Here is a 24,227-nt window from a genome sequence, read left to right on the forward strand (position 1 = left end):
GATTTTTTTTCAAAATTAATAAACAAGAATTTAAAAATACTTTAATTTTTGTAGAAGGTGATAAAAAAATGTTAATATCTTACTACATAAAAAAGTCCTTAGTAGCATTTATAAAAATAAGCAAAAATTATACATAATTATGAATTAAACTGCCCGACCAGTTCAGATTGAATTAATAGCATGCCCTATACAATTAGGCAAACAATTATAATTTGTTTTTTACACGTACATCCGTGTTTGTGCTCCTATACACAAATTTACAGTAACATAACTAATCAAAAGAGGATTTTAATTTGTTTTTAAAACTATTTTTTATAAAATAACCGGTTGTTATTTTAAATACTGGATTTGAATTTCATTTTTTTTTCGTATACGTACAATCATGAGATAAACGTAGATCCGAAACGCCGGCAGGTTAAATACAATCATTAAAATCAATTCACTCGGTTAATCATTCATTGTATTATAATTTTATCCGAATTCTACAACTTAAAATTGATAGACCCGCAAACGACCGGTCGGTGGAGGAGGGGTATCAAATTAACCGTATCTACACCTTATACATACATAATTACTGTTTTAAAGTAGATCATCATTTTTAGGCTTCTACAAAATTAAGTTTTCAAGGCAATACATAAAATAACGGATTGTTACCGAGATGGTAATGTAATTTTTACATTACATTCAGCTTAATACGCTTCCTTTATTATAATAATGAGCAATAATAAGAGGATTGTCATAATATACTTTATTTTTTTTTAATTTCATCCTCGTGCAAACTAATTGAACTTATGGAGGTATAACCTAATCATATTGAAAACGATTAATTTCTATTAACGCAAAATAAACGACTACAAGTTGTTTATACTATAAACAATATAAAATGAATTTGACTATAAAATGAAATGGTAACTTAAGGACACTGTACGCGATGCGCATGCTCTTACTAATTTTCCAATGTTCGATAAATAAATTAAAAAACACATTTCATGACGACACAGTTTTTACATGAAGATAAAAGTAAGAATTTAGTCGCGTATAAAAAAGTATTGGACGATTCACCGCAATTACTTTACGTTCTGTTAAAAAAAATTGTTTACTTTAGCAATATATATAATTATATTTTTCATTTTTAACATGATTTTATTTTCTTATTCAACATTATCAGATAATGGTCTAAAATATTCGAGATGGCGTCATATACTATACCTCAACTATGTATTTACAACATGCAGTAAGTATTTCAATTGAACGCAGAAAATATTTGTGCGGGATCATTTTGTTTGTTTGCGTGCTTTAATATGCTTATTTTTTTCGATTTTTTTTTTTTTTAATTTTAAATCAAATGCGATGTATAATTTGTAAAATTATTTAATCCTTAGGTTACCAATATTTTTTTTTTAAACTCTATAATTTAAATTTGTTACATATTGTTTTAAATTTATAATAACACTTTTAAATTACAATTCATTTAAATTAATACCTAAAACAAAACTATGTATAATAATTATAAGAGATTGTATATTTAAACGGATAAGAAAAAGAGAAAATGTGTATGAAGAAAAGTAGATAAACTATTGTTTTTTTTTAATAAATAACGTCATCATTTTATAACTAGTTCTATTCGAATCTCCCAGCTGTTAACAATAAAGAATTATAATGGCAATTAACATAAAAGAACTGGTCTCAAACCAAAGTCAATGTCAACACGTAAATAAAAATGAAACTTTAATACTTCTATACTTTTACAAATGAAGTATATTAAAAAAAAACCAAAAAAACTATACAATCGCAACGAAAGTACAAAATAAGGTATTAGCCCAACTTATATTAATTAATTTTCAAGAATTACGTCATAAATTTACTTCTAATACTAATTAATTTTCTCAAATATACATACATACATATATATATATATATATATATATATATATACACTACTATATAAAGAAGAGGGTTTTTGTTTGTTCGGGATAAACAAAATAACTACTCGATCAATCGAAACCAAATCTTTACCCATATTTCTTGGCATAACTGAGAAGGTTTTTTTAGACACATTGCATCTCGAAAAATCTCAAAGAACCAACCGATCGATTGGTTTCAAATTTTCAGGATACATTCATAATATACCATGGAAAGTTTTTTTAAGCTACAGACATGTATCTTCCCACTGAAGGTTAAAATATTTAAAATATTCATTATTTCTTCACTCCCAAGGAGGAAGAAGTAAATTAAAAATATTCATTAAGAAAAAAAAGATTAATCCTTTATTTAATTATTATACTTCTGCTTCTATACAAAGAATAATTTATGAATTTTTCGTCGTCAAAGGTGTGTGTACTTTAGTTACCATAGCTACTGTTATTCTGCATTTGTAATCTAGTTTCTTTTTCAGGTTTCTATAAAGCCTAAATACTTTAATTGTTATTTATCAGTACTATTCTCATAATCAAGAAGATAACGAACCATGCGGGCGTTCAAGGGGCGGAGCCCTGTGGGTAAGACGGGAATGACGACATAAGTGAACTGTGCGGGTGTCCAAGGCACCGTCCCTCTGTAACATGTATTAAAAATGCCAAAACTGAACGGGATACAAATCAGAACCTTTAGGATTGAAGTCAGAGACGCTACCACTCCTCCGACCTCCGTATGCGGATTTGGCGATTTCTGTTCATACAATAAGGGCAAAACCAAATTATTTAGGCATAACTGAAAAACAAGGCTGATTTGTAACAGACTATACGTACTGTTGGTTTGGGGGTGATGACTGAGGGTTCATTTTAGTGTTAGTATCCCGGGTGGCTAGGGTTCCGCCCGGGTAGCTGACTGGCCGGTGGTAGGCGTGATTGGCACCGTACCCTCGTTAGATAAAGTTTCAATGGGGGTCGTGCTCAGGAGTGTTTTCACTCTCCCGGGTACGGTTTACTGATTTTAGCATAGCAGTTTTTGGTTGAATTGGAGTTCATATTAAGGAGCAATTAACGAACCATAGTTGCGATCAACTTTTTAGTTTATCCAAGCGGGCTGAAAAAATTTGAAAATTGGAGCTGTAGTAGGAGACTAGAGGTTATACTCAGCTCCCAGAAGGACCAGACGTGAGGAACTCTGGGATTATGTTTTGGTTTTTTTGCACTCCAATCTCACAATTTATTATTGATATCGTAACAATTCGCGTTTACCGAATAACTGGGTCTGTAGTGGCATATTTAAGTGGCAGCAAGTTTAGGTGTTAGCAAAGTTAAGCGCGGGGTCTTCGTGCTGCCGCGAGTTTGGTAGAGTAAAGTAGTTCTTTAGGGCTACGTGGTAGTCCGATCCCTACGGAGAACACTAAGACAGGGCAGAATTTACCGATGGGAATGTCTTTCGAGGAATTCGCATCAATGGCATCTCACCGAGGCCGGCTGATAACTGTGAATGTTATCAGTTCGAAGGCTAGAAGATGTCCTCTGATTAAGCCAAGATGACTAGGAACGGAGGGGGTTATGTGGCAACCGGCAATGTCACAAGGCAGGTATTCTTCTACCTTGGGGGTGGAATTGAGATGTTGGTTTGCGGGGCGCCCCTTGGGTTCACCCTAACAAGTATGTGACGCAATTTCTTTCTGGTCATGGCGCTTCCGAGACAGACTCCAGCGATTTGGCCTGGTGGATTCAGGTGTGTGTCCAGATTGTGAACAATTAGATGACACATACCATGTAATTTAAGAATGCGCAAAATACGTACTTTTGAGCACGGAGACTATTTGTCGGCTCGACAGTAGATCTCCGTGAGAATTGTAGACACCAGGCCGAATGGGTGATCGTTGAAAATTTCATCGGTTACCTGGCAAGAGAACGGATTGCCGAGGAGGGTTCCGCCTGGTCTTTCCTGTGTTTTGGTTTTGTTGTTCTTATGTTATGAGGTTTGATGTTTTTTGTAGTGATTTAGTTTTATTTTTAAGTTCATTTTTATTTCTTGTTTTGCGGATAGGAAGTTTCCTATTTCTTTATATTAAACTAGGAAAAAAGGGGGCTACGGCTCGCCAGAAAAATGTTACACGGTTTATGTTTCATTACATATGATTTTGTTAAATGTTTTTGTAAATTTTTACAAAATAACGTTCATGAATTTAGTATACAACGAGAAGCTTCAAAATCTTGAAAATTTTAGCTGTTTCTTGAGTTGTGTTTTTTAACACAGCTCTAATCCCAATGTTTTCCTTTTTTATTCCAAAGACACAAATATAATTTTAGATAAATCTTTCGTATCAAGAAGTATAAATCGTTTGTGCGCTGCGTGCAGCCGCCTGGTACAACACCATTGGTCCTCTCTGCGCCAATAGCAGCTAAAATAAAAATGTGAGCACATACAATAAAGAAACAAATTCACGCACTATCCTTTTTTATGAGAAAAATTCGACATATTTTTACTCTCGAGGAATATTATAGCTAGAATAGCAATATTAAACGATAAAGTATGATGATGGTGTCAAAAATGGGTTATTGGGATTTTTGTAAATCTTTACGTTTTACGGTCCAACTAATTCGTCTAAACCAAAAAGAGATGTATGTACGTCGGTGTGTCGCACTGATTTTGGCCTTATATCTCAGGATTGAACAAACCGATTTTTTAAAAATATTTATATATGTGGAGCAATGATCATATTAATTTTTTTTCAAATTCGGTAAGGGCTGGGGAAATATTGCGAAAAAACCAATTTTGATTTTCTTTAGAAAAAAATTCATTAAAGCAAATCTGTCACCTACGATGCGTTTATAAATAAAAGAAATTGTTTTCAAAACATCCTACAATTTTTTTAAATGATAAATTCCGGACCTAAAATGCAGAAAAATGTATTGTGTGACTTGACCGGCGTGGCCAAGAAAGTTTTTATTTCAATTTTTTTGTTTTTTTTAAATGTTATAATCATATCATGGCTTGTTATGACGATTTTAATTTTTATGCATTAATGAAAAATTTATTTTACATATTTAATTATGGAAAAGAGAGATTTCTCGTGAGTCACTTATATAGTTCTTCACTTATATAGTGGAGATTCGATTTCCTAAGAATTTCCAAAAAAATTGAAATATATAAAATTTAGAACCACACACTCAATGTATTCATTTAAAAAATTCACGCTTTTGATTATAATAGCGATTAATACAGGAATTGGGTTGGTGAGGAATATAAAAAAATAATTGTTATATTAAATAAAAAGCCAATAGGATTTACATTAAGAAACAATGGCGCGAATATTAAATTTTAACAGCTTGAAAAATTACTTTATTAGGAATCATGTAAGAAAAAAAACAATATTTTTTTATCGTTTATATGTTTGAGCAAAATGAAGTTTTGTTTCTAATTAAACGAAGCAAAAAGAAAAAAAAACGAGATTTTCAGCATTCATGAATTAATTTCCCACTTTAAAACAAGTATTCAGATTCGCAACATGTTTATTTTAATTTAAAATAAAACAACTTTCATTGACCGTTATTAGATTATACCTCAAATCTTTTTTTTTTTAAATTTATTTTATGAACGAAGAGTGGACCGGTTATTTTATAATAAAAGTCATACAAATAAACTGGGGATTAAATGGAGTATTACGATTAACGCTACATTTGAAACCGTTTTAAATTTTATTTTGTATTCTTTTTTAACAAAAATTTAGGTTAAATTATTTCTTTATTAAATTTAAAGATCCAATAATTTAAAGAAAAAAGTGAAAATTTATTGGGAAAAAACATAAAAATTAAATACAAGCAATAGATTTCATATTTTTTACTTCCTTGTACAAAGTAAAGGAAGTATTGTGATCACGAAAAATTTTGTTTTTCAGATTTCACGCCTTTTTTTAAACGTTTTTTTACTTCATTGTAAGAAGTAAAGGAAGTATTGTGATCGCGAAACATTTCGGCTTTCATATTACAACAATATATCCATTCTTACCATCTCTGAATCCATTTTGACTAGTTTCGGCGTGACACCTGTACGTATGTATGTGCGTGTGTATCTCGAATAACTGAAAAATGATTATCCGTAAGATTTTGGAATTTGGATTTGGCACTGTTGTAACATGTAGTTGTGCACCCCCTTTTTTGATTTCAATCGAAATTAAAATTTTAATTAATGAAATATTTGGATCTTAAAGGGAAGGCACATCGATTCGAATCAGACTTCATATCCGTTTGTTTGTTTTTTTTTTTTAATTAAATTATATTGATTTAATAATTATTAACCCGTGATTGTAAAAAAACGTTTTACAGTAAATGATAAAAAAATGAAAAAATTATTAGTGAAATAAAATTAGAAGTAAAATAAAATAAAAATACTAGATTTGGTGAAACATCCGATTACTTAATATTATCTGTCTATAATATCTCTAAAATTCGTAAAGGTATGTCAATACATAGTAAAATGTTTTATATTAAGCAGCGTTTTCGTAACGTCCTATAAAAGCTGAAAACCCATGTTTTTTAAGACAAATGTCGATAATTTTTATTTTTCGTTACATTTTCTTTTAGGAATATATTTTACTTAAATCTGTTTTGTTATTCTTCAATTCTTATTTCATCATTGTTTCAGTCATATTGAAATATTTTTTGGGGCTTTCTTTTTTTATAATTTTCTTGTATTTGTGTTTGAAATATGAACTTCGGTTAAATGACCACGTTAACCTTCTAGATAACAGTGAGGATGTTAGAAGACAAGCGGCTGTACGTGCTGGACCTTAGGCACTCTATAATGTAATTAAAACAGCTGAATGTTGTGCATAAATCATTCTTCATTCCTTTCTTCTCCGTTTCTGTTTTCACTTACATTTTTAATTTTTTTCTTTTCTAAATGTTTCATCAATCTGCTATTTACATATAAATTCTTGTTATTGATTACCGATTCTTGTTATTGTTTTCTCCTATACTATCCATAGTACAGTTCTTCAAAATTACGTCGTGTAAGTTGTACATTCTACCCTTAGAAGTTCTATATAGTACAAATATATAATTTTGGGAAATTTCAGTGAGGATTCCTTTTTAATGTATGTATATGTATGTGATATAATTTACTTAAGGTTCCTATAAAAATGTAACAGATTGAAAATAAAAATTGAAACAAAAAAAACAATAATTTTTATACAATTGAAGAGATTACCTTCAATAGTCTTTAATTTTATTACTTACGAGGTCTGTTCAGAAAATAACCGAACTTTATTTTTTTAATCTTAATTAATAATTTTACAGATTATTGGTCCTTGTCCCCTTCAAAGTACCTCCCTCCCCTATTTACATACTTTTCCCAGCGACATTTCCACCTCGCGAAGCAGTCCTGGATAGCTTCATTTGAAATGTCCTTTAAGATCCGTGACGAATTGCTTTAATGTCATCAACAGTCTCAAAACGGCGTCCTTTCATCACCGATTTTAATTTTGGAAATAAGAAAAAATAGCAAGGAGCCAGGTCTGGCGAATAGGGAGGCTGACGGAAGACAGTCATCTGATTTTTGATACAAAACTGACGAATTGATAAAGCTCGCAAGCTTTGACAAAGCAAACTGACCATGAGTTGTCTCGCCACAACTCTGGCCTCTTTTTGCGGATTTTTTCACGTAACTGTCGTAAAACACCTTGATAATATGCACGGTTCGCTATTTCACCTTACGGCAAAAAGTATATCCGTTAAGAATAACGTGAAAAAAAGTTGCCGATTAATAAACGTATTAACTCGAAATAACTTAAAAAGCAAACTAAACAGTTATAAACTAAACTAACAGTTATAAAGATTGTTATCATATCCATTCTAGATTTGACTAACCTCGTTATTTTTATAGTTAAACGTAATTTATTTTTAATTATGTGTAGTAGATTTTTATGCGCTGGATAAATTATAAGAGGACTGTTTTATAAAATACAAATATAATAGTTAATTTATAAATAGATAACAACAAGCAACATTAGAAAAGCTAGACTTTGACCGTATTTGGTTTTATAAATCTATTTTCAATAACTATAAAATATAATGGAATAAAAAAAGGTAAAAATATGTGGAAAAGTATTTTAATATACAATATATAAAATCATGATTTTATACATAAATTCTATTTAAGAAGTATAGTTAGGAGCAGATGCAAGAAGCAAAACTTGTTATATTGTTATATAAAATGTTGTTACATTACTTGATTTTTTTTTTTTAATATTATTTCATACGACATATTATATATTGTAAACATTCTACCGTCATTTGCTTAGTAGAACATATTATACAAAATTTTATTACGTTACAATGTAATTATATAAGAAACAAGATATTAAAAAATAATAACGATTTGTTATATAAATTTTTTATTTAACAATTTCAGTGTAATCATGTAAGTAAAAAATACATACGTAATAAAATTACTATCAACCAGCAGTAATAGAAATTATATAATTTATTCAATAGTTACTTAACAAAACATCTGTGAATATTAATAAAAATTAAAATTAAAAAATTGTTTTATTTATTTATTTTGTTTTTTGTTTTAATCGTATTTTAAAGCAGGTAATTAATTAAATTAATAACCAAACAATTTAATTTAGATTATACTTCTATATACAAAGAATATTTATTAAAAAATATTTTTAACAATGTTACGTATTATTTTTCACGTAACCTATCATTTTAATGACTTACGAGATAGATAAACCTTAAAAGTATTCATTTAACTCAAGGACATAAGTTTTTTAAAGTATTCCTTTTAATTAATTTTTTATGCAGAGCCTTTATTCGTAAATACACATATAAAAAAATTTACGTAATTATTATTTTTCCATTATCGACTGAAAAAAAAAATATATATATATATATAACACCAAAAAGAAGGCCAATGGTGGATTGTACCAAATGAGGTGGTGTATCGGGAAATAGAGCCTGTTACTGATACTATGCGAAAAAAAGAATCTCTTTCTTTGGTCCGGTGTCCTTATGAGATAAGGACACCGGAAACAAGACTGTCAAGAAATATCATTGAAAATCTCTGGTTCCAAAAACTAGAAGTAGGATGGATCAAAGAAATTAGAGAAGATATGAAAGAATTGGGAATTTCCCTGACAGACCTACAGAATAAAATTGGATAAATTACAAAGCTAAAAGACAAAAACTTTAAATTTAAACAAAAGACAGACAAAATATAACGAAGAGGATGTTTACAGGTGAAGAAAAGAAAGCAAGATCTGAACGGATGAAGAAATACTGGGCAGCTCGGAAGAGTAAAATAACACGCTTTTCTCAGAAAAATCTAACTAAGATCGACTTAAGTGGTCCCATGTTGGCCGTAAAAGCATAATAATAATAATAATAATAATAATAATAATAATAAATAATAATATATATATATATATATATATATTTCACTTATTTGTGGACACGATAACTGCCGTAATTTTTTGCCAATCACTTTCAAATTAATACATAAAATATAACGACCCAAAATCGATCTCGGTCGAGTTTGTTAATGGGAAAAATCGGACCATGGGCGTGGAAATGGGAGGGCTTTTTCGAAAAAACAAAATATCACTATAACTTTCTTATTAAGTAAAATATCGAAATTGTTTAAAGTTTTTACTATTCTTTGGATAAGGGCCTAAAACTTATTTCAGTAAACGTTTTTGATATCACAATCATTGACCCACGGAGTGGAAAAATGGGGTTTCGAAGACAAAAAAATCATACCTCCTTAATAGGCACAGCATCGAATCGGTTTAAAGGGGACGTTAGTCCTCTAAACATTACCTAAAACCGTTGTCTGAAACAATTTTTGATATGACCAACCCCTACGGCAAGGGATGACCAAAATGTTGCTGAAATTGTAAAAAGATGGGGCTTGTCGTATGGAAAACGTGGGAAACTTATTTTCACATGCAACCATTGTCGTATTGAATAAATCTGAAATTTTTCTTAACTTTAAGTTGGAATTTTTATCCCCTACTTAGCACCGGTGAAATCTCCCTCCGTCTTTTGTTCCCATCAGAACTTTCAAAACTATAAAATTTATAATTTTCATATTTCTACTAGGATTATCATAATTGATTTGAGTGTTATTTTCTACCCTACCTAGCATTATCACTCTAATATTAGTAGTTGACGCGTTTCGGAGTACCTCCATTCTCAAAACTACTTAACAAAAATGTATATTGGAGAAAAGAAACAAATGTTATTAAGTACAAAATTAAAACATAATATACGGAATAGAAAAATTGGGAAGGATATAGAACAAAATATAATAGATATCGAAAAGGCACTTACATTATTGAAGAAGAACAAGAAAACGTAAAACAATTAATAGCAGAAATTATAATGAAAACAATACACCAGCGACAAAATAAAAAAAATTAGTGTTAAAAGTAGTTTTGAGAATGGAAGTACTACGCCAGACGCGTTAATGTTTAGTTAAAAACGCTAGAGTGATAACGCTAGGAAGGCAGAAAACAACAATCAAATCAGTTATTAATTTATTTTTTGTAGCATTTTTTCTTGTAATAGTTTCCTTTCTAAGCAAAGAAAAATAAATAAAGAAGTTTTTTTTTAATTTTTTATCTGTTATAAAAGTCAACTACAGAGTATATATACATTTATACTATTATATGTACTCATTGGTATAATTGTTATTACAATATAAAAGGAATTTTTGATCTATAAAATATTGTAAAAAAAGACTGCGTTGCAACCATGCCATATTAAATCTGCCAATTAAATCAAATTGCAAAATTAGATTCAGAACAAAATAGACACCGCTAATAAAAAATGGTTAAAAAAGAAATTTTTGAATTTTAAAACGAATCCTTTGTAATTGTTAGGTTTTAAGAATGATTAATCGGAGAAAAACCGTACTTTCAATGCGAATGCAAAATATGATAGTATTTATAACTTTTGCAATTATATAACTGATACTATATTTATGTAACAAAGACTAAAATGATAGGGTTATAGCTTCGATTAACGACCGACCAATTGCGTCTTTAATTCAATTTCTACCCAAGGTCAACGCAAACAAAAATGGTGGACGGTTTTTGTTTTCTCTGTTTTTTTTATTTTAATTTTTTGTTTTACAACCGTATCTCCGTGACTCTAAATGATTTAATAGTATTTTTACTGTTAAAAAAGAGAACAATAAAACGTATACAACTTTTTTTTTATATATTTCTAATAAAAGGTGAAACCTTAATAATTTATTATGATAAAAAAAATTGTAATACTCGAACGATTGTGTTTAATGGTTTTTTATTTGTTTAATTAAGAACCATTGTTTTGTATTGAATTAACGGAATGTTTGTTCTTAGATGATAAAGTGAAAAATAGTATATTTATAATTATAAATAAACTGTTAATTTGGTAACAAAATTTATTTAGATATCCGATTTCATATATAGAAAAAAATATACATATATTTTCCTTTTTTAAGTAATTGACGAGTTTGATGTTATTCTTCATACTCTATTGTTACATACTAGCTTTTTTAATCTCCGAATAATTACTATATCCCAAATCCTCAATTTTTTATTTCATAGATTCCCATCGTTGTCTTTTTTTTATAGTTTTTACCACCTTCACATCTCTCTCATAAATAAAGTAAGATGTCTGTCTTAATATATATAACATAATGAACATCTTTACCGTTATCAAACATAACGGTGGAGACATTTTCATTATGACAGGACGTTAAGTTGACGCAATTTTAACACATGAGGACCACCTTTTTACATTTTACACAGTTTAAATAACAATTTTACTCATGGCGACAAAGTTTTAGTTAATAAAATTTTTTTTAAGTTCCTGAAGATTGAATTCATTTCCGAAAGTGTTAGGACACATTACAAGATTGTTGGTAAGTGGGTTTTATATTTTAATTATTTATTGTATAAATACCAACAGGCAATGTTTGATAAAATTATAAATAATAAAATTTAGCAACTATAATAAATTGTGTTCACCGTTTTAATATTTAAATTTTATATGAACTAATTAAACTTTTTTTTTCTTCTAAGTTTTTACGTCTATTTTTGAACTGAAATTTTTTTTAGGCACGCCCCGTATTTTTGGATGGTCATTGAAAAAGTTGATACGTCAACCTCTTAAGCGAAACGCTCATTTGTGTAAATTCGGGCGAGCCGAGTTTAGTCAAGCGAGGAGAAACAGTAAACTGGGTATTAAATGAGTATTATCTGTTGAAACGATCGTTCGGATAAAGTCGGGAGAGCCGAGTTTGTTCGAGCGAGAGAGGTAGTCAGTTGTACAAGGCTTCTATGCTCGGCTGTGTTTCGTTTTACATCGAGTTCATTTATAATTGCTGTTCGGTATACGTGTAATTATTCGTGTAACTAGTACATCTATCTTTCAATATTTTACGTTACTGCATCATCATCGTTGTAATATTGAAAAATATTATTGAAAAGTTATCCAGTCATTGCCTGCGTTCAGCAGAAAATTTTAAGGTACAGTATAATAGCCGGAATTAAAATATGCTAGTATTAAGTATGTTATAAAAATCATTACTATAATATATATTTCTTTAAAACGATTATGATCGCCATATAAATTTTCACTTCAGCCGTGTGATCTTAATAACAGTTTTACTGTAATTAAGCTAGATTATAAATTTAATAAAGGATATCAGAAATAAATGAACCTTAATAAATCAGCTTTAATTTTGCACTTCATTATTTATTACGTTATGGAAATCCTATAAATTCCAGTTTTTTAAGAGTATTTCTAAACTGTTAGGAATTTCTGTTTTGTTCGTATCCCATAAAATATGATTAAGGAGAGATAGAATCTTCCGATTTAAAAAAAAAATAATAATTTCTTTGAGTATTTTTTTCTCGTTGTTTTGTTTCCGTATATTAAATACAGTATCATTAATCTTTAAGAAATTTCTTGTTTTTAAACAAAATTATTTCAAAACTAATTTCAGCAATGAAATATACTTTTATATTTAAAAAAATGTTAAATAATCATCCTAATCTGTTTTTCTTTTGAGCGTCCATAAGGCAAATTAAAATGCTTAAGATTGCTGACAATAAACAAACATAATACTGTTTACAGTTTTCAAATTAATTATAGACATTAAATAATAATTTTATAAGAGTGTAAAATTGTATTAATTATATAACTAAAATTTTTCTCATGACTCTTTATTGTTACCTTACAATATATTTATAAGAATTCTATCTTGTTGACATTTAAAAGTACGGTGTATTTTTTTTTCGTTGAAAGAATTAATAATTCATCCTATTTAGTTATATAACGATACTACTTGAAATAAATAAAACCAATATATGTGTTGCATAACTATCGTATAAGGGCGGAATGGGACTACTTAATTAACTAATCCTCTGTAATCCCTTCTTCTTTTTGGAAAATAATTCGCTAATAGAATCTATATCTTTGACTTTCAAACATACCATATTATAACGTTTCGACTTTTTAACAGGTCAACTGAAAGTAATTAATAAGGCGAATGTATCCGGCGTTATATATTACGTAACTAGTGTTTTTTTATTTTCAATTTTTACGTAAAAATTCCAATCTCGATTGTGATGACGCAATTATTAATTGAAGAACATTAGGTTGTTTATTATTATTAATCTTACGTATAGAATTCCATTAGTTTATATTATTTGCATTTTTTTTTTATAATTTGCGATAAATTTTATGTTTTAAGATTTATAATCAATTAATTAAATAAATGTAAACAAAGAATTCACTAAAGAAAAAATAATTTCATAACAATAAAAAAAACCATAATGTTTCATAACATTAAAAAAAATTTAGTGGGGGTGAATTTATTGACTAATTTTATTATTTAATTACTGAATCATTTTCTTAACTGAGGGAAAACAAAACAAAGTAAATTATTTTTAACCTTTAAATCCATGTGAAATGCACATTTTTTAAAAATTGATGTATTTGGTTAAAAAACAAATATTTTCCTATTATCCTAGCACAATTCGAACGTTTTTGGATCAACAGTTATCTTTGAAGTTCATTTACTAGGAAAAAATAACTTAAAACGGGAATGAAAATATTTAAAAAAGTTAAAATTAAAACTGTCTAAATTCGTTTTGATAAGCTGGATAAAAAAATGTTTATAATAGGAAAATAACCGTTTTATGTATTGGAAATTAATTTTAAATGTAAATAATATTATTTATTTATTAATTGAAAATGTGATAACAAAGAAAATTTTCAATGTATAGAAGATAAAAATTGAAAAATTTATATTATACACGTATACGAACTGTTTCGGGACGTATTATCCAAACTTCAGGAATTGATTTAGGACACCAAAATGAGCAAAAATGTTAATATCGACATAAGTCCTATTTTGCTTTGTTTTCCTACTGGACGCCATTTTGTAATTTTCAACAAAAAAAACTACTCAGGAACGGGTAAACCTACTTTAATCAAATACTAGTTTGTCAAATCTAAGCCTAGTTTCTTGTACAGAGAATAAAAATATTTTAGAACATCACCCTCAAAAATTTTTTTATGGCGGCTATCTTATTTTTTTAATCTATAATACCTTTGTAATTATTTGTTTTATCAAATCTCTTTACTTTCAGAAAATTAATTAAGCATTTTTTTTTTAACAAAATGAAACCTCATTTGTAAAAACCCGTCGACAAACAATCGTCCAGTTATTGCAGACAATTAACCCGGCTAACTAACAAATAAACCCGTTAGTCGTAGATTTGACAAATTTAATTAAAGCAAGTTTTCTCGTTTCTGAAAATTAGTTTTTTTTGTTGAAAATCACTAATAGGCTAATACGATAAAATATGAAGTCAATACAAGGATTTTTAATTATGTAACTACTACTACTTGTATCGAAAATATTTTACAAGAATTAAAAATTCTTGAAGTGGCTTCAAATATTGTCGCTTTTATACGTAGTAGATTGTATTAAATTTATTTTCATCTCGCAACAAATAATTTACAGTTTTATGTATAAATATGACAATGAAAATAAAATTTTGGAACCTTTTTATTTAATAAAATAAAGAATTTTTAAACGATTCGGAAAACAATTAATCATTTATATCACGAGTAGGTGCAAGTTAGATTTAAAACTGCATTTTCTTTAATAGTAACGTAGCATTTTAAACACGTTAACATATAGTCGTAAGCATTAGAGTATAATTTATGTATAATTAAATGTATACTTCACGTACATTTCTATCTACGAATAGGAAACTGAAATTTGATTAATGCAATATCATAATGGAATTATTCAACATCGTTTGTATACAACTATACTGAATTTACATATCTTGAATTCGTTAAATATATATGCACATACATGAATGCACGAAACTAGCTTAAACAATTTATCTTATTTTAAATACGCACACGCGCGCGTGTGTAAAAAATGATTTATTACTTTTTATTTACAACTGCGCACCTAAAAGAGGAGGTGAAATTTTCTAATATAAAATGACGGTATTTTATTTTTAAGCATGTTTTTTTTTTGTTTTTAATTTTATTATCTTTATGTACGGCATTGTATTATTTATTCTCGTTACATAAATATTTTTTATGGACTTGTGCGCGCGCAACCCACGTATCTATTCGTGTAAGTAAATGTATAAATATAATAATACATAATTATAAAAAGTTCTGTTTCTTATTACAAGCCTACTAATAATATGTCACACAATTTATGAACATTTTAATAATATTAAAAATATATTTGCATAACAACGAGAAATTTACATCTGTTCGCTGACTAATAAGCTGCTTGACTGTATAAATAAACTGTACGTAGTTATGTACTGTACGTATTATGCTGTATTCATTGCTGATTATGAAACGCCCTCGGTTGCCATTACATAGTGCTGTAAGTGAGGCCTACTTTACGTTGTAGTACAGTGGTTTTGTAATAAAAATTACAAAATCAGTTAAAAAACCAATTTTTTTTAACTTTCTTTGTTGTTATGACAATTATTTATTTTTGTTGAAAAATATTATTATTTATTTGATAAAAATTGGCCTATATTTAAACAAAATGATATAATAAGATAAAAAATCATAATTTTTATTATTTATGAGTTTAGATTTTACTAATGTAATATTAAAATTTTAAAAAATATGTAAATTTAAAAAAATTAATTATTTACTTAAATAATAAAACAAAAGCTGCATGATGAGTGTAACCACTTTTATCAGTATTTTACATTAAAGAATTTGAATGATATATTTATCAAGCAGTTTGAAAAAAAATCCTAGTTTTGAATTATTTAAAAAAATAATGTTATTAAATAAACAATTCGTAATATTTTTTAATTCTACACGTATAGAAATCCATCTTTGATCATTAGATAGATTTTTTTTTACCTCGAAAGAAAAGGGTTTATGTTTTTTTATATCATATTTATTTAAATTATAAAATCTAATTTCTGTGAAACCTAAAAAAAAAATTATTTGAATCGGGTAGACCTCTATTACAATAAGGTAGACGATTAAAAAATTTTTTCCCTCCATCATTGCTTATAATGAAAGATTTTTATTATTTAACGACTTAGTATCCTGTTGGCTTGATCATATATTTTACGTGAAACATGAAAAAAATTTGGTTATAATTTTTTTTTAAATTCTTTAACTTGAAATTTAATTAAAAAAAAAAAAAAAAATTATAAGTACTCAAAATAATTTTAATTAAATCTGTTAGCTGTGTAGAAAAAAATTAGACTTAACATATTTCCACATTTGAAACAGCTTTGTTTAGGTTATGTTAAATAATAAAAACTTTTTACATGATTTTAGTATCGCATTAATTTTTTTTATATTTATCAAGAATCAAGTTTCTAATGAACTATTTTCCTAATGTGTATGTTGCAATCTGTTTAGTAAACAAGAAGCAACCACCCCACGACTTAATATGATGAAACTCGAGCCAACTATTTCTGAGACGTGTGGTTAATTGAATTCCAACCGCTGAAGTATATCGGTATTCGCTGTCTAGTATTCAAAACCGTATAAAGCAACTAATTTTTACTAAGATTTAAACCTCAGAATCTCCGACTTAAAAAATCAGCTGTTTTGCGATGACCAGTTAACCACTAGACCAGTCCAGTGGGCTTTCTTATGAATTTTATTTCAAACACGGTACAGCTGGTTTTTTTTTGACAATAAATATAAAATTCTAAGATTTAAAAGTTAGTAAGTTTTTTATTTTTAATTTCACCTCAAAAAGTTGAAAAAATGTGATGGGGAAAAATTTATTTTCGTTATCTTTTTTCATAGTTTTTTAATTTTATAAAAAAAATTAAAATAAATAAAACAGTTCCTCAACAATCTATCTGTAAAAGATCTTCAGAAAATATATCTTATTGTATTTATTACATTAATTGAATTCAATGTATAAAATACGTTAAAAAATTAGTAAGTTATTTATGGAAACATAATTCAAAATTTTTTAAGACATTTTCTGTCGTAGAATAGATCGCGTATGTTTACTGGCTTCACAATTACATAAAAAAAAAAAGACAAAATATATAGATTTTTGATAGGTTTTTATTAATTATTCTTTCACAGAAAATGATTCAAAGCACTTCTTTGCTACGTAAAACAGTTGTATCAAAGGATGGCCAAAAATCGTTGAACTTACATTTATACTGATTATATACAAATAAATACATTATGAAAAAAAATTTAAGAAACATATTGGCGAAGAATAATCTATCGATCTTCGCCGCCTTGAATATTAAATGATGCAAAATATGACGTTTCGCTTGTGTTTAATTAATTCATTAATACAAATAAACTAATATAAGCTGACATTCACAGAAACACTCGGGCAAAAATGAGTAATAATAAATCTTGAAGCTGCGGTAGGGCCAAATAAATTTTAAATAATTCATCCTTTTCTTTTTATCCTTTTTCTTTTCTTCTGAATAATTTAACCTCACTAGAATTTGTAATTCGGCAGAACGTGAATCGCCTATTAAACAATAATTATTTAATATCGGTCTACTTTTAATTACAAAAAAAAAAGAAAAAGAATTGGATGCAATCATTTTAATTCAAATTCCTTAATAAAATAATTTATACAAATTAATAAATAGTTCAACAAGTTGCATCCTAGCAGCAGAATATATATTAAATTATTTAAATTTATTTTAAAAAATCATGTTTTTATTTTCTTCGTTGTTTCGAATGAGTGCTTGCGCCCATAATCTCTCAATCATAAGAATTTTTTTTTTGTTTTACAACAAATAAATAAAAAGGATAATTAGATTTCACAATTGTAGAATTAGATTTAATTTTTTTTAAATCTTTTATATATATATATAGTTGGAACGCCAACTTTTTGGATGTCCAACTGCTTATATACGCAATAGGCAATTTAAGAAAATTAATACACTATTTAAAATATCTGAAATAATATTCAATTACAGCTTTTCTTCACCAGGAAATGTATTTTTATCGATCGCATTGTTATTACTAGACTTTTTTTAGCAAATTCGTATAGCACAAAACATAGGTAAATTTAAGCCTATGTTACTAATTATAAAATTAAGTTTTGAAAAGATTGATGGAAACACATTAATCGGTCAAGCAAGAACACTATGACTTGCATCATGAGTTGTCACACGTAACAGCTCATGAATGTTTGTCTATCGCTGTGAACTGGTTGAAGCGACAGAAAGAATGCGATTCGACACAGGTTCTTTGTCTAAAACGATTACGTGATCTTGCAGTTCATAAACGAAGATCAACATTAAAGCAAGTATGGATTACAGGTTTTTTTTAAAGAAATATTATATTTAAAGATATGTTTTAATTACTGACTGACAGTTTTTTCTATTAAATTTAATGTAATTTGTTTTTAATTTCTTTTGTTGTAATTTTTAGGAAATAGTTTTTTAACACAGTATAACTCAATTTCTCTTCAATACGTTTTTTAAATTACATTTTTTATACAACAGTAGAATAGCCAATTTTAATTTATTTCAAAAAATTTTTGTAAATCCTTATTCTTTCACTAGCAAATTTCTACTCATCGATTTTTTTGTGACGTCTTACTGTATCTGTTATTTTTCCTTCACATATTTTGAGTATCTTTTTAATTTTACTGAAATAAATTTATTCTATTATGTTTTCGTATTTTTATTAAGTGTGATAGTCATTAAGCATTAGAATGATATGATCAGTATCTATGTTAAAATTTTTTTTATTTTTCAATTATCCGGATTTCTGATTATTTGGATTGTGAAAGGTCAAGCCGGCGTTCCTCTCTCTCTCTCTCTCCATATTATATATATATATATGTTTTTTAAAATCTAATTTAAAGTAACCGAGATCTCGGCGAAAAGTACCCAAGAACGGAGACACAAAGAAAAAAACTTAAGTAATAAAATTAAATTAGTTTAATAATTTTTTTTTTTAAATTCTATTTAATTACAACAATAAAATAAATTCTTTAAATAATATGATAATAGATAGGTACTGTACTTTAACGATACTGGTAATCATAAAATAACTGTACCTTACTTCCAATTTTGAATTCAAATTTTTTTGTTAAATGTTGTAAAATATTTTTTTTATATCTTAAAAATGAAAATTATAATGAATTTCTATTACTTCAAATGAGTTGCAACAATAGGTTAATAACAAACACGTATAAATAAATTATTAATAGACTTATAAACAATTTATAATCAACATAATTGCATACAGAATTTTATGAATGTTTATTAAATACAGCATCATTTTTTGTGTTTTTATTTTGTCTAAATTATTATTTTTGTATTTCTCCGTTATCTGTAACATGAAATATACTATTTTATATGAATTAGATTATTCGACCCTTTTTTACATTTTTTTTATGTTGTAATTAATTTTAAATCTATAAGCGTAATTTTTTTCGTAGCTTCTAAAATGTAACAAAACCAAAATAGTAATCCCAAGTTTATCCACGCTTTATACCCATTAATGATAAAGATTATAGTTTTGATTTTGATTACTGTATGCGAGATTAATAATATTTAATTACCAAATCCAGGGAAATAATCGACAGTTAAAGAAAAATTGAGATGTAGATTACACTCGAAATAATTTACTTAAATTTTATAGAAAATTAATAATATGATAACAAAGGATAGATAAATTTTATTTTTCATTACGTAACCAATATTAAAATATATGCCATGTTGACAAATTACAAAAAATTCCTTATTTGAATTGACAAATTCTTTATTTTCTTAATTATTTACTTATTTTCCTTATGATAATTATAGGCTTATGTCAAATTACCTTTTCTTTGTCAGTTACCCTTCTCTTTTTTGTTGTGCTTTATGATAAGACATTAAAAATCCCAAGGTAATATTTATTTATAAATTGTACTGATTAGGTCAAACGATTTACAATTAAAATGAAATTGCAATTTTTTACACCTTCCTTAATAACTGGGTGAAATACAAAAGAAAGTCTAGTAATTAAAAAAAACAAAGCCTTATTACTAGAATAAGGAAAACTATTACATGATATTATTTAAATCGGCCTTATAAATTAAATGCTTACATAACGGAAAAACCAACATAATTGTCTTTTTGAGAATTCCCAATAGTCATAAATAATTTTTATCATAAATAAAAGCAAAAAGAAAATTTCACTTTATTATTTATCTATACTATTTTCGGGGTAAAATTGTATAAATTATCTATAACGGATAATGATACAAAAAAAAATTTTTTAATTAAAACAAAAATATCACAAAAAGTAAACCACTAACTACTGAATTCCACTGCCTATCTATGTAATTTCTTAAAAATTGAAGTAAATTTACTATTTATTTGTAATTTTACTAAAACTATTACAATAAATGTCATTACTCTCTGAACGTGGTTTTCAACCAGGACCCTCAGCATTACGTAACAATGATGCTCATTTTTTTATTCTTAACAGTCGCAACATTCCCACGAAAGCGTATCAAGCATATAAATCTAATTATTAAAATATCCATTACGAATTTATAATTGTTAAAAAATTAAATTATCGGTTAAAACCAGTTAATACTGAATAAATAAAAAGATTATTGTTAAGTTAAAAAAAAGGGATGAGGCTGATTCCCCCTCCCTTCATTTTATAATGAATTTCTAAATTTAAAAATGATAGCAAATTATATTTAAAATATTAAATAATGTATCCTTTTAAATAGGCAAAAGAATAAATTTAAATACTATGAAAAAAATTATTTAGTAGTTTAAGTTTCCTATTATAATATTCTAAGAAAGTTCTTATATAAGAAATATAGATCTAATAACATAGAAATTATATCTTATATAATTACAATCAAATAAATCTGACATTTAGAAATAAAATTTTAGTCATTCGTAACATGACTATGTTTAATCATAATAATACAATTTAATTTAAAGAACATATTAAACAAGCGGTCAAACTGTCAAAGTAAAATCATGTTTTAAAAAATTAAATCGGTTAATTATTATTCAATCATATAATTCGATTTAAGTTAGAACAAAATTTTTATCTCTCTTATAGTCTCTTAAATTTTGATTTTGGTATCGTCTATAGATTTTGAGTTGAATACAACTCTTAGTTTTTTTAAAAATATACCAGTTTAATCTTCTTGTAGTTTTAGATGTCATTTAAAATGTAATATATCATAAGTATTTAAAAAATAGTGGGGGTAAAAAAATATCAATACCCAGAGAAGTTAGGTGTGAAGTACCTTAATTTTAATTAATTTTAGCATCTTAACATTTAAATCTATGAACATTTTTAATAACTCCATACTTAAATATTATTTTATTTATATATATTGTCATTCTTGTAATTTTATGAATTTTAACGCAACATGACAAATTAAATATTTAAAATATATATATATATAATCAAGTTTAACAAAAGCTTAAAATTTGATTAAAGTGAATTTTGGCCATGTTTGTGCGTTTGTATAATTTTAGACGTTTTTCCTTTTAACAAAATTTGTCAACTTACCGGCAACAATAGCAGCATCGAATTTTTCTAAGGCCGATTCCGGATTATCCTGTAACAATTGATTCGCTTCATCGCACAATCTAGCGGCGTACACTTCATTTGGCCACCACTTTTCAACCAGTGTCTTAATTAATACATTAGTTTCCAAACGTGAAGGTAATTTAGATCCACATTTTTTACATAATCTGTTAGATTCTCTAATTATACATTTCCTACAAAATGAATGTCCACAAGGTAATGTAACGGGTTGATAAAATACACAATAGCAAATAGTACATTTGAGATCGTTTGATTCGTGAAAATGGGGTGTAGCCGTATCCAGTATGGGCCCACCGGTATTTTGAACGATATCCAAGAAAGCTCGGGTCAGTGTTTTCAAACAACTCGATCGATCGCCGATAACATCTAAAGACGATGTTCTTCCTGAACCGCAAAACGTCCACATCTCGCACATAAATACGCGGCCGCCACGAGGCCTGTTGTCTTCTGCTGTCTCCATTTAACGACTAATAATAAAGTACATCCAACTAAGAGCACAACAACATCTCGACTGAACCAGCGCCGACGCTTACATAAAGGTCACGCGTTACGGCTGCCTGGTAGGAGAACTACCGGCTCCACATGCGCTCATATCCCCACCACCGATCTTGCTTTTATCCCCACTACAACTCGTACTCTAATACCTAGAAATAGAAACGCAAAGTGGCATTTTACGCGGTAACTTAGTACGTATACGTAAACGATATCGCAGCTAATAGTTACGGTTAGATAACGCTACAACCGGATCGACTCCCGTGTTTGTATGTGTTACTTGTAGGGGATTGATTATCCTTAATTCTTTATTCAAAACGAGTCTTTGCACGCAACAAGTTATGTGCAACCCTAGACAATGCTAGGGAGACTTCCCTCTGACCTTGAAATGCATGTAATTAATACTAATAGATAAGTATACCGTTAAAATTGTTCCACCCTCAACATTATTATTTTTTATCCTTTTTTTAATCGTTAGAATATTTACGTACTTTACTGACAATTTAAAAAATAATAATTTAAATGATTGTACAGTATCATTTAATTTTGTTATTTTACATTTCTCTTTTAAAAGTAATTAAGAAGTAACGGTTTACAATTTTATTTTCTCAACATTAAATTTATATATATATATATATATATATATATATATATATATGAATATTAACTTAAATGTAATTTATTTAAGTTTATTTTCCTCTTGATTGGATAGAATTATAATTTCCTCAGGTGACAATACACATTTATACACACATCATAGAAAATTCTCTTACATATTAAGAAATTAACTGGTCTATCCATCCTAGATAACAATATTTTATCCCCACCCTTGTTGTAATAGATTCCCACTACTCATACATGACTCATCTTATCTTTAGTAATTATCTGACAATTTTGTATATAGTACTTACATAACGGTATAGTACAGTTTTCAAATTTTAAAACATATACTAGTTTTTATAGATTCGAATTTTTATACATATCTCGTATATATATATATATATATATATATATATATATATATATATATATATATTTGCTGTTTTTTTTTTCTTTTTTTGTTTGTTTAACCTTCGGGTCCACTGTTAGGTATTGCTTCAGAGAATGAGATGAATGATTTGTAGCGTGTGTGAAAATGCCATGCCTGACCGGGATTCGAACCCGGGACCTCTGGATGAAAGGTCGAGACGCAACCACTCGCGCCACGGAGGCCGGCATATATATATATATATAAACAACGTTTTAAATTAGAAAAAAAATTATTGACTGAGCAAATATTTGTTCTATAGATTTTAACGTATTATATTTTATTTTAATGTGTAAATGTAAAAATAAGAAAAAATTACTGAAAATAGGCTTATGCCTGAAAGCGCTATAATGAGTAAAAAAAGTAAAGGTAAGAATCTTTTTTAATTCTGTACTTTGTGGAGTTGCTGAAAAAATATATTATATGATTAGCTAATATTTATATAGCCTATGACACTCCCAGTAACGCAAGGATTCCAATGCGAGGTCATATATATAAATCAGCCATTGAGCTGTTATGGTGGAACAAATGTACATAAATACATCCTAAATACCTTACACTCCATTTTTAGGTAGTCGTATAAAAACATATAAATAATTATAAATATATAAAGAATAAAAAAAAAATGGTTTGTATACATTTATATAAAAGAAACTAATCAATCAGTTTTTAAAATTTTAAATATATTTTTCTTT

At 27.5% G+C, this 24,227-nt stretch overlaps 1 protein-coding gene and 1 long non-coding RNA gene across 2 annotated transcripts in view; one reads left to right on the forward strand and one right to left on the reverse strand.

The window, feature by feature from the left end:
- The window catches only part of LOC142328600 (LON peptidase N-terminal domain and RING finger protein 1), a 98,752-nt gene extending 76,185 nt beyond the window's left edge, over positions 1-22,567 (reverse strand). The window contains exon 1 of the mRNA XM_075372400.1: positions 21,975-22,567. Within this exon, the coding sequence (XP_075228515.1) occupies positions 21,975-22,473 (499 nt within the window). The 5' untranslated portion in view covers positions 22,474-22,567. The remainder of the gene's footprint in view (positions 1-21,974) is intronic.
- Positions 1-24,227, forward strand: part of LOC142328603 (uncharacterized) — a 142,239-nt gene that overhangs the window by 101,760 nt on the left and 16,252 nt on the right. The gene's annotated exons all lie outside the window — the stretch shown is intronic.

The sequence above is a fragment of the Lycorma delicatula genome, chromosome 8 (assembly GCF_047948215.1).
Source record: "Lycorma delicatula isolate Av1 chromosome 8, ASM4794821v1, whole genome shotgun sequence".
Lineage (NCBI taxonomy): Eukaryota > Metazoa > Arthropoda > Insecta > Hemiptera > Fulgoridae > Lycorma > Lycorma delicatula.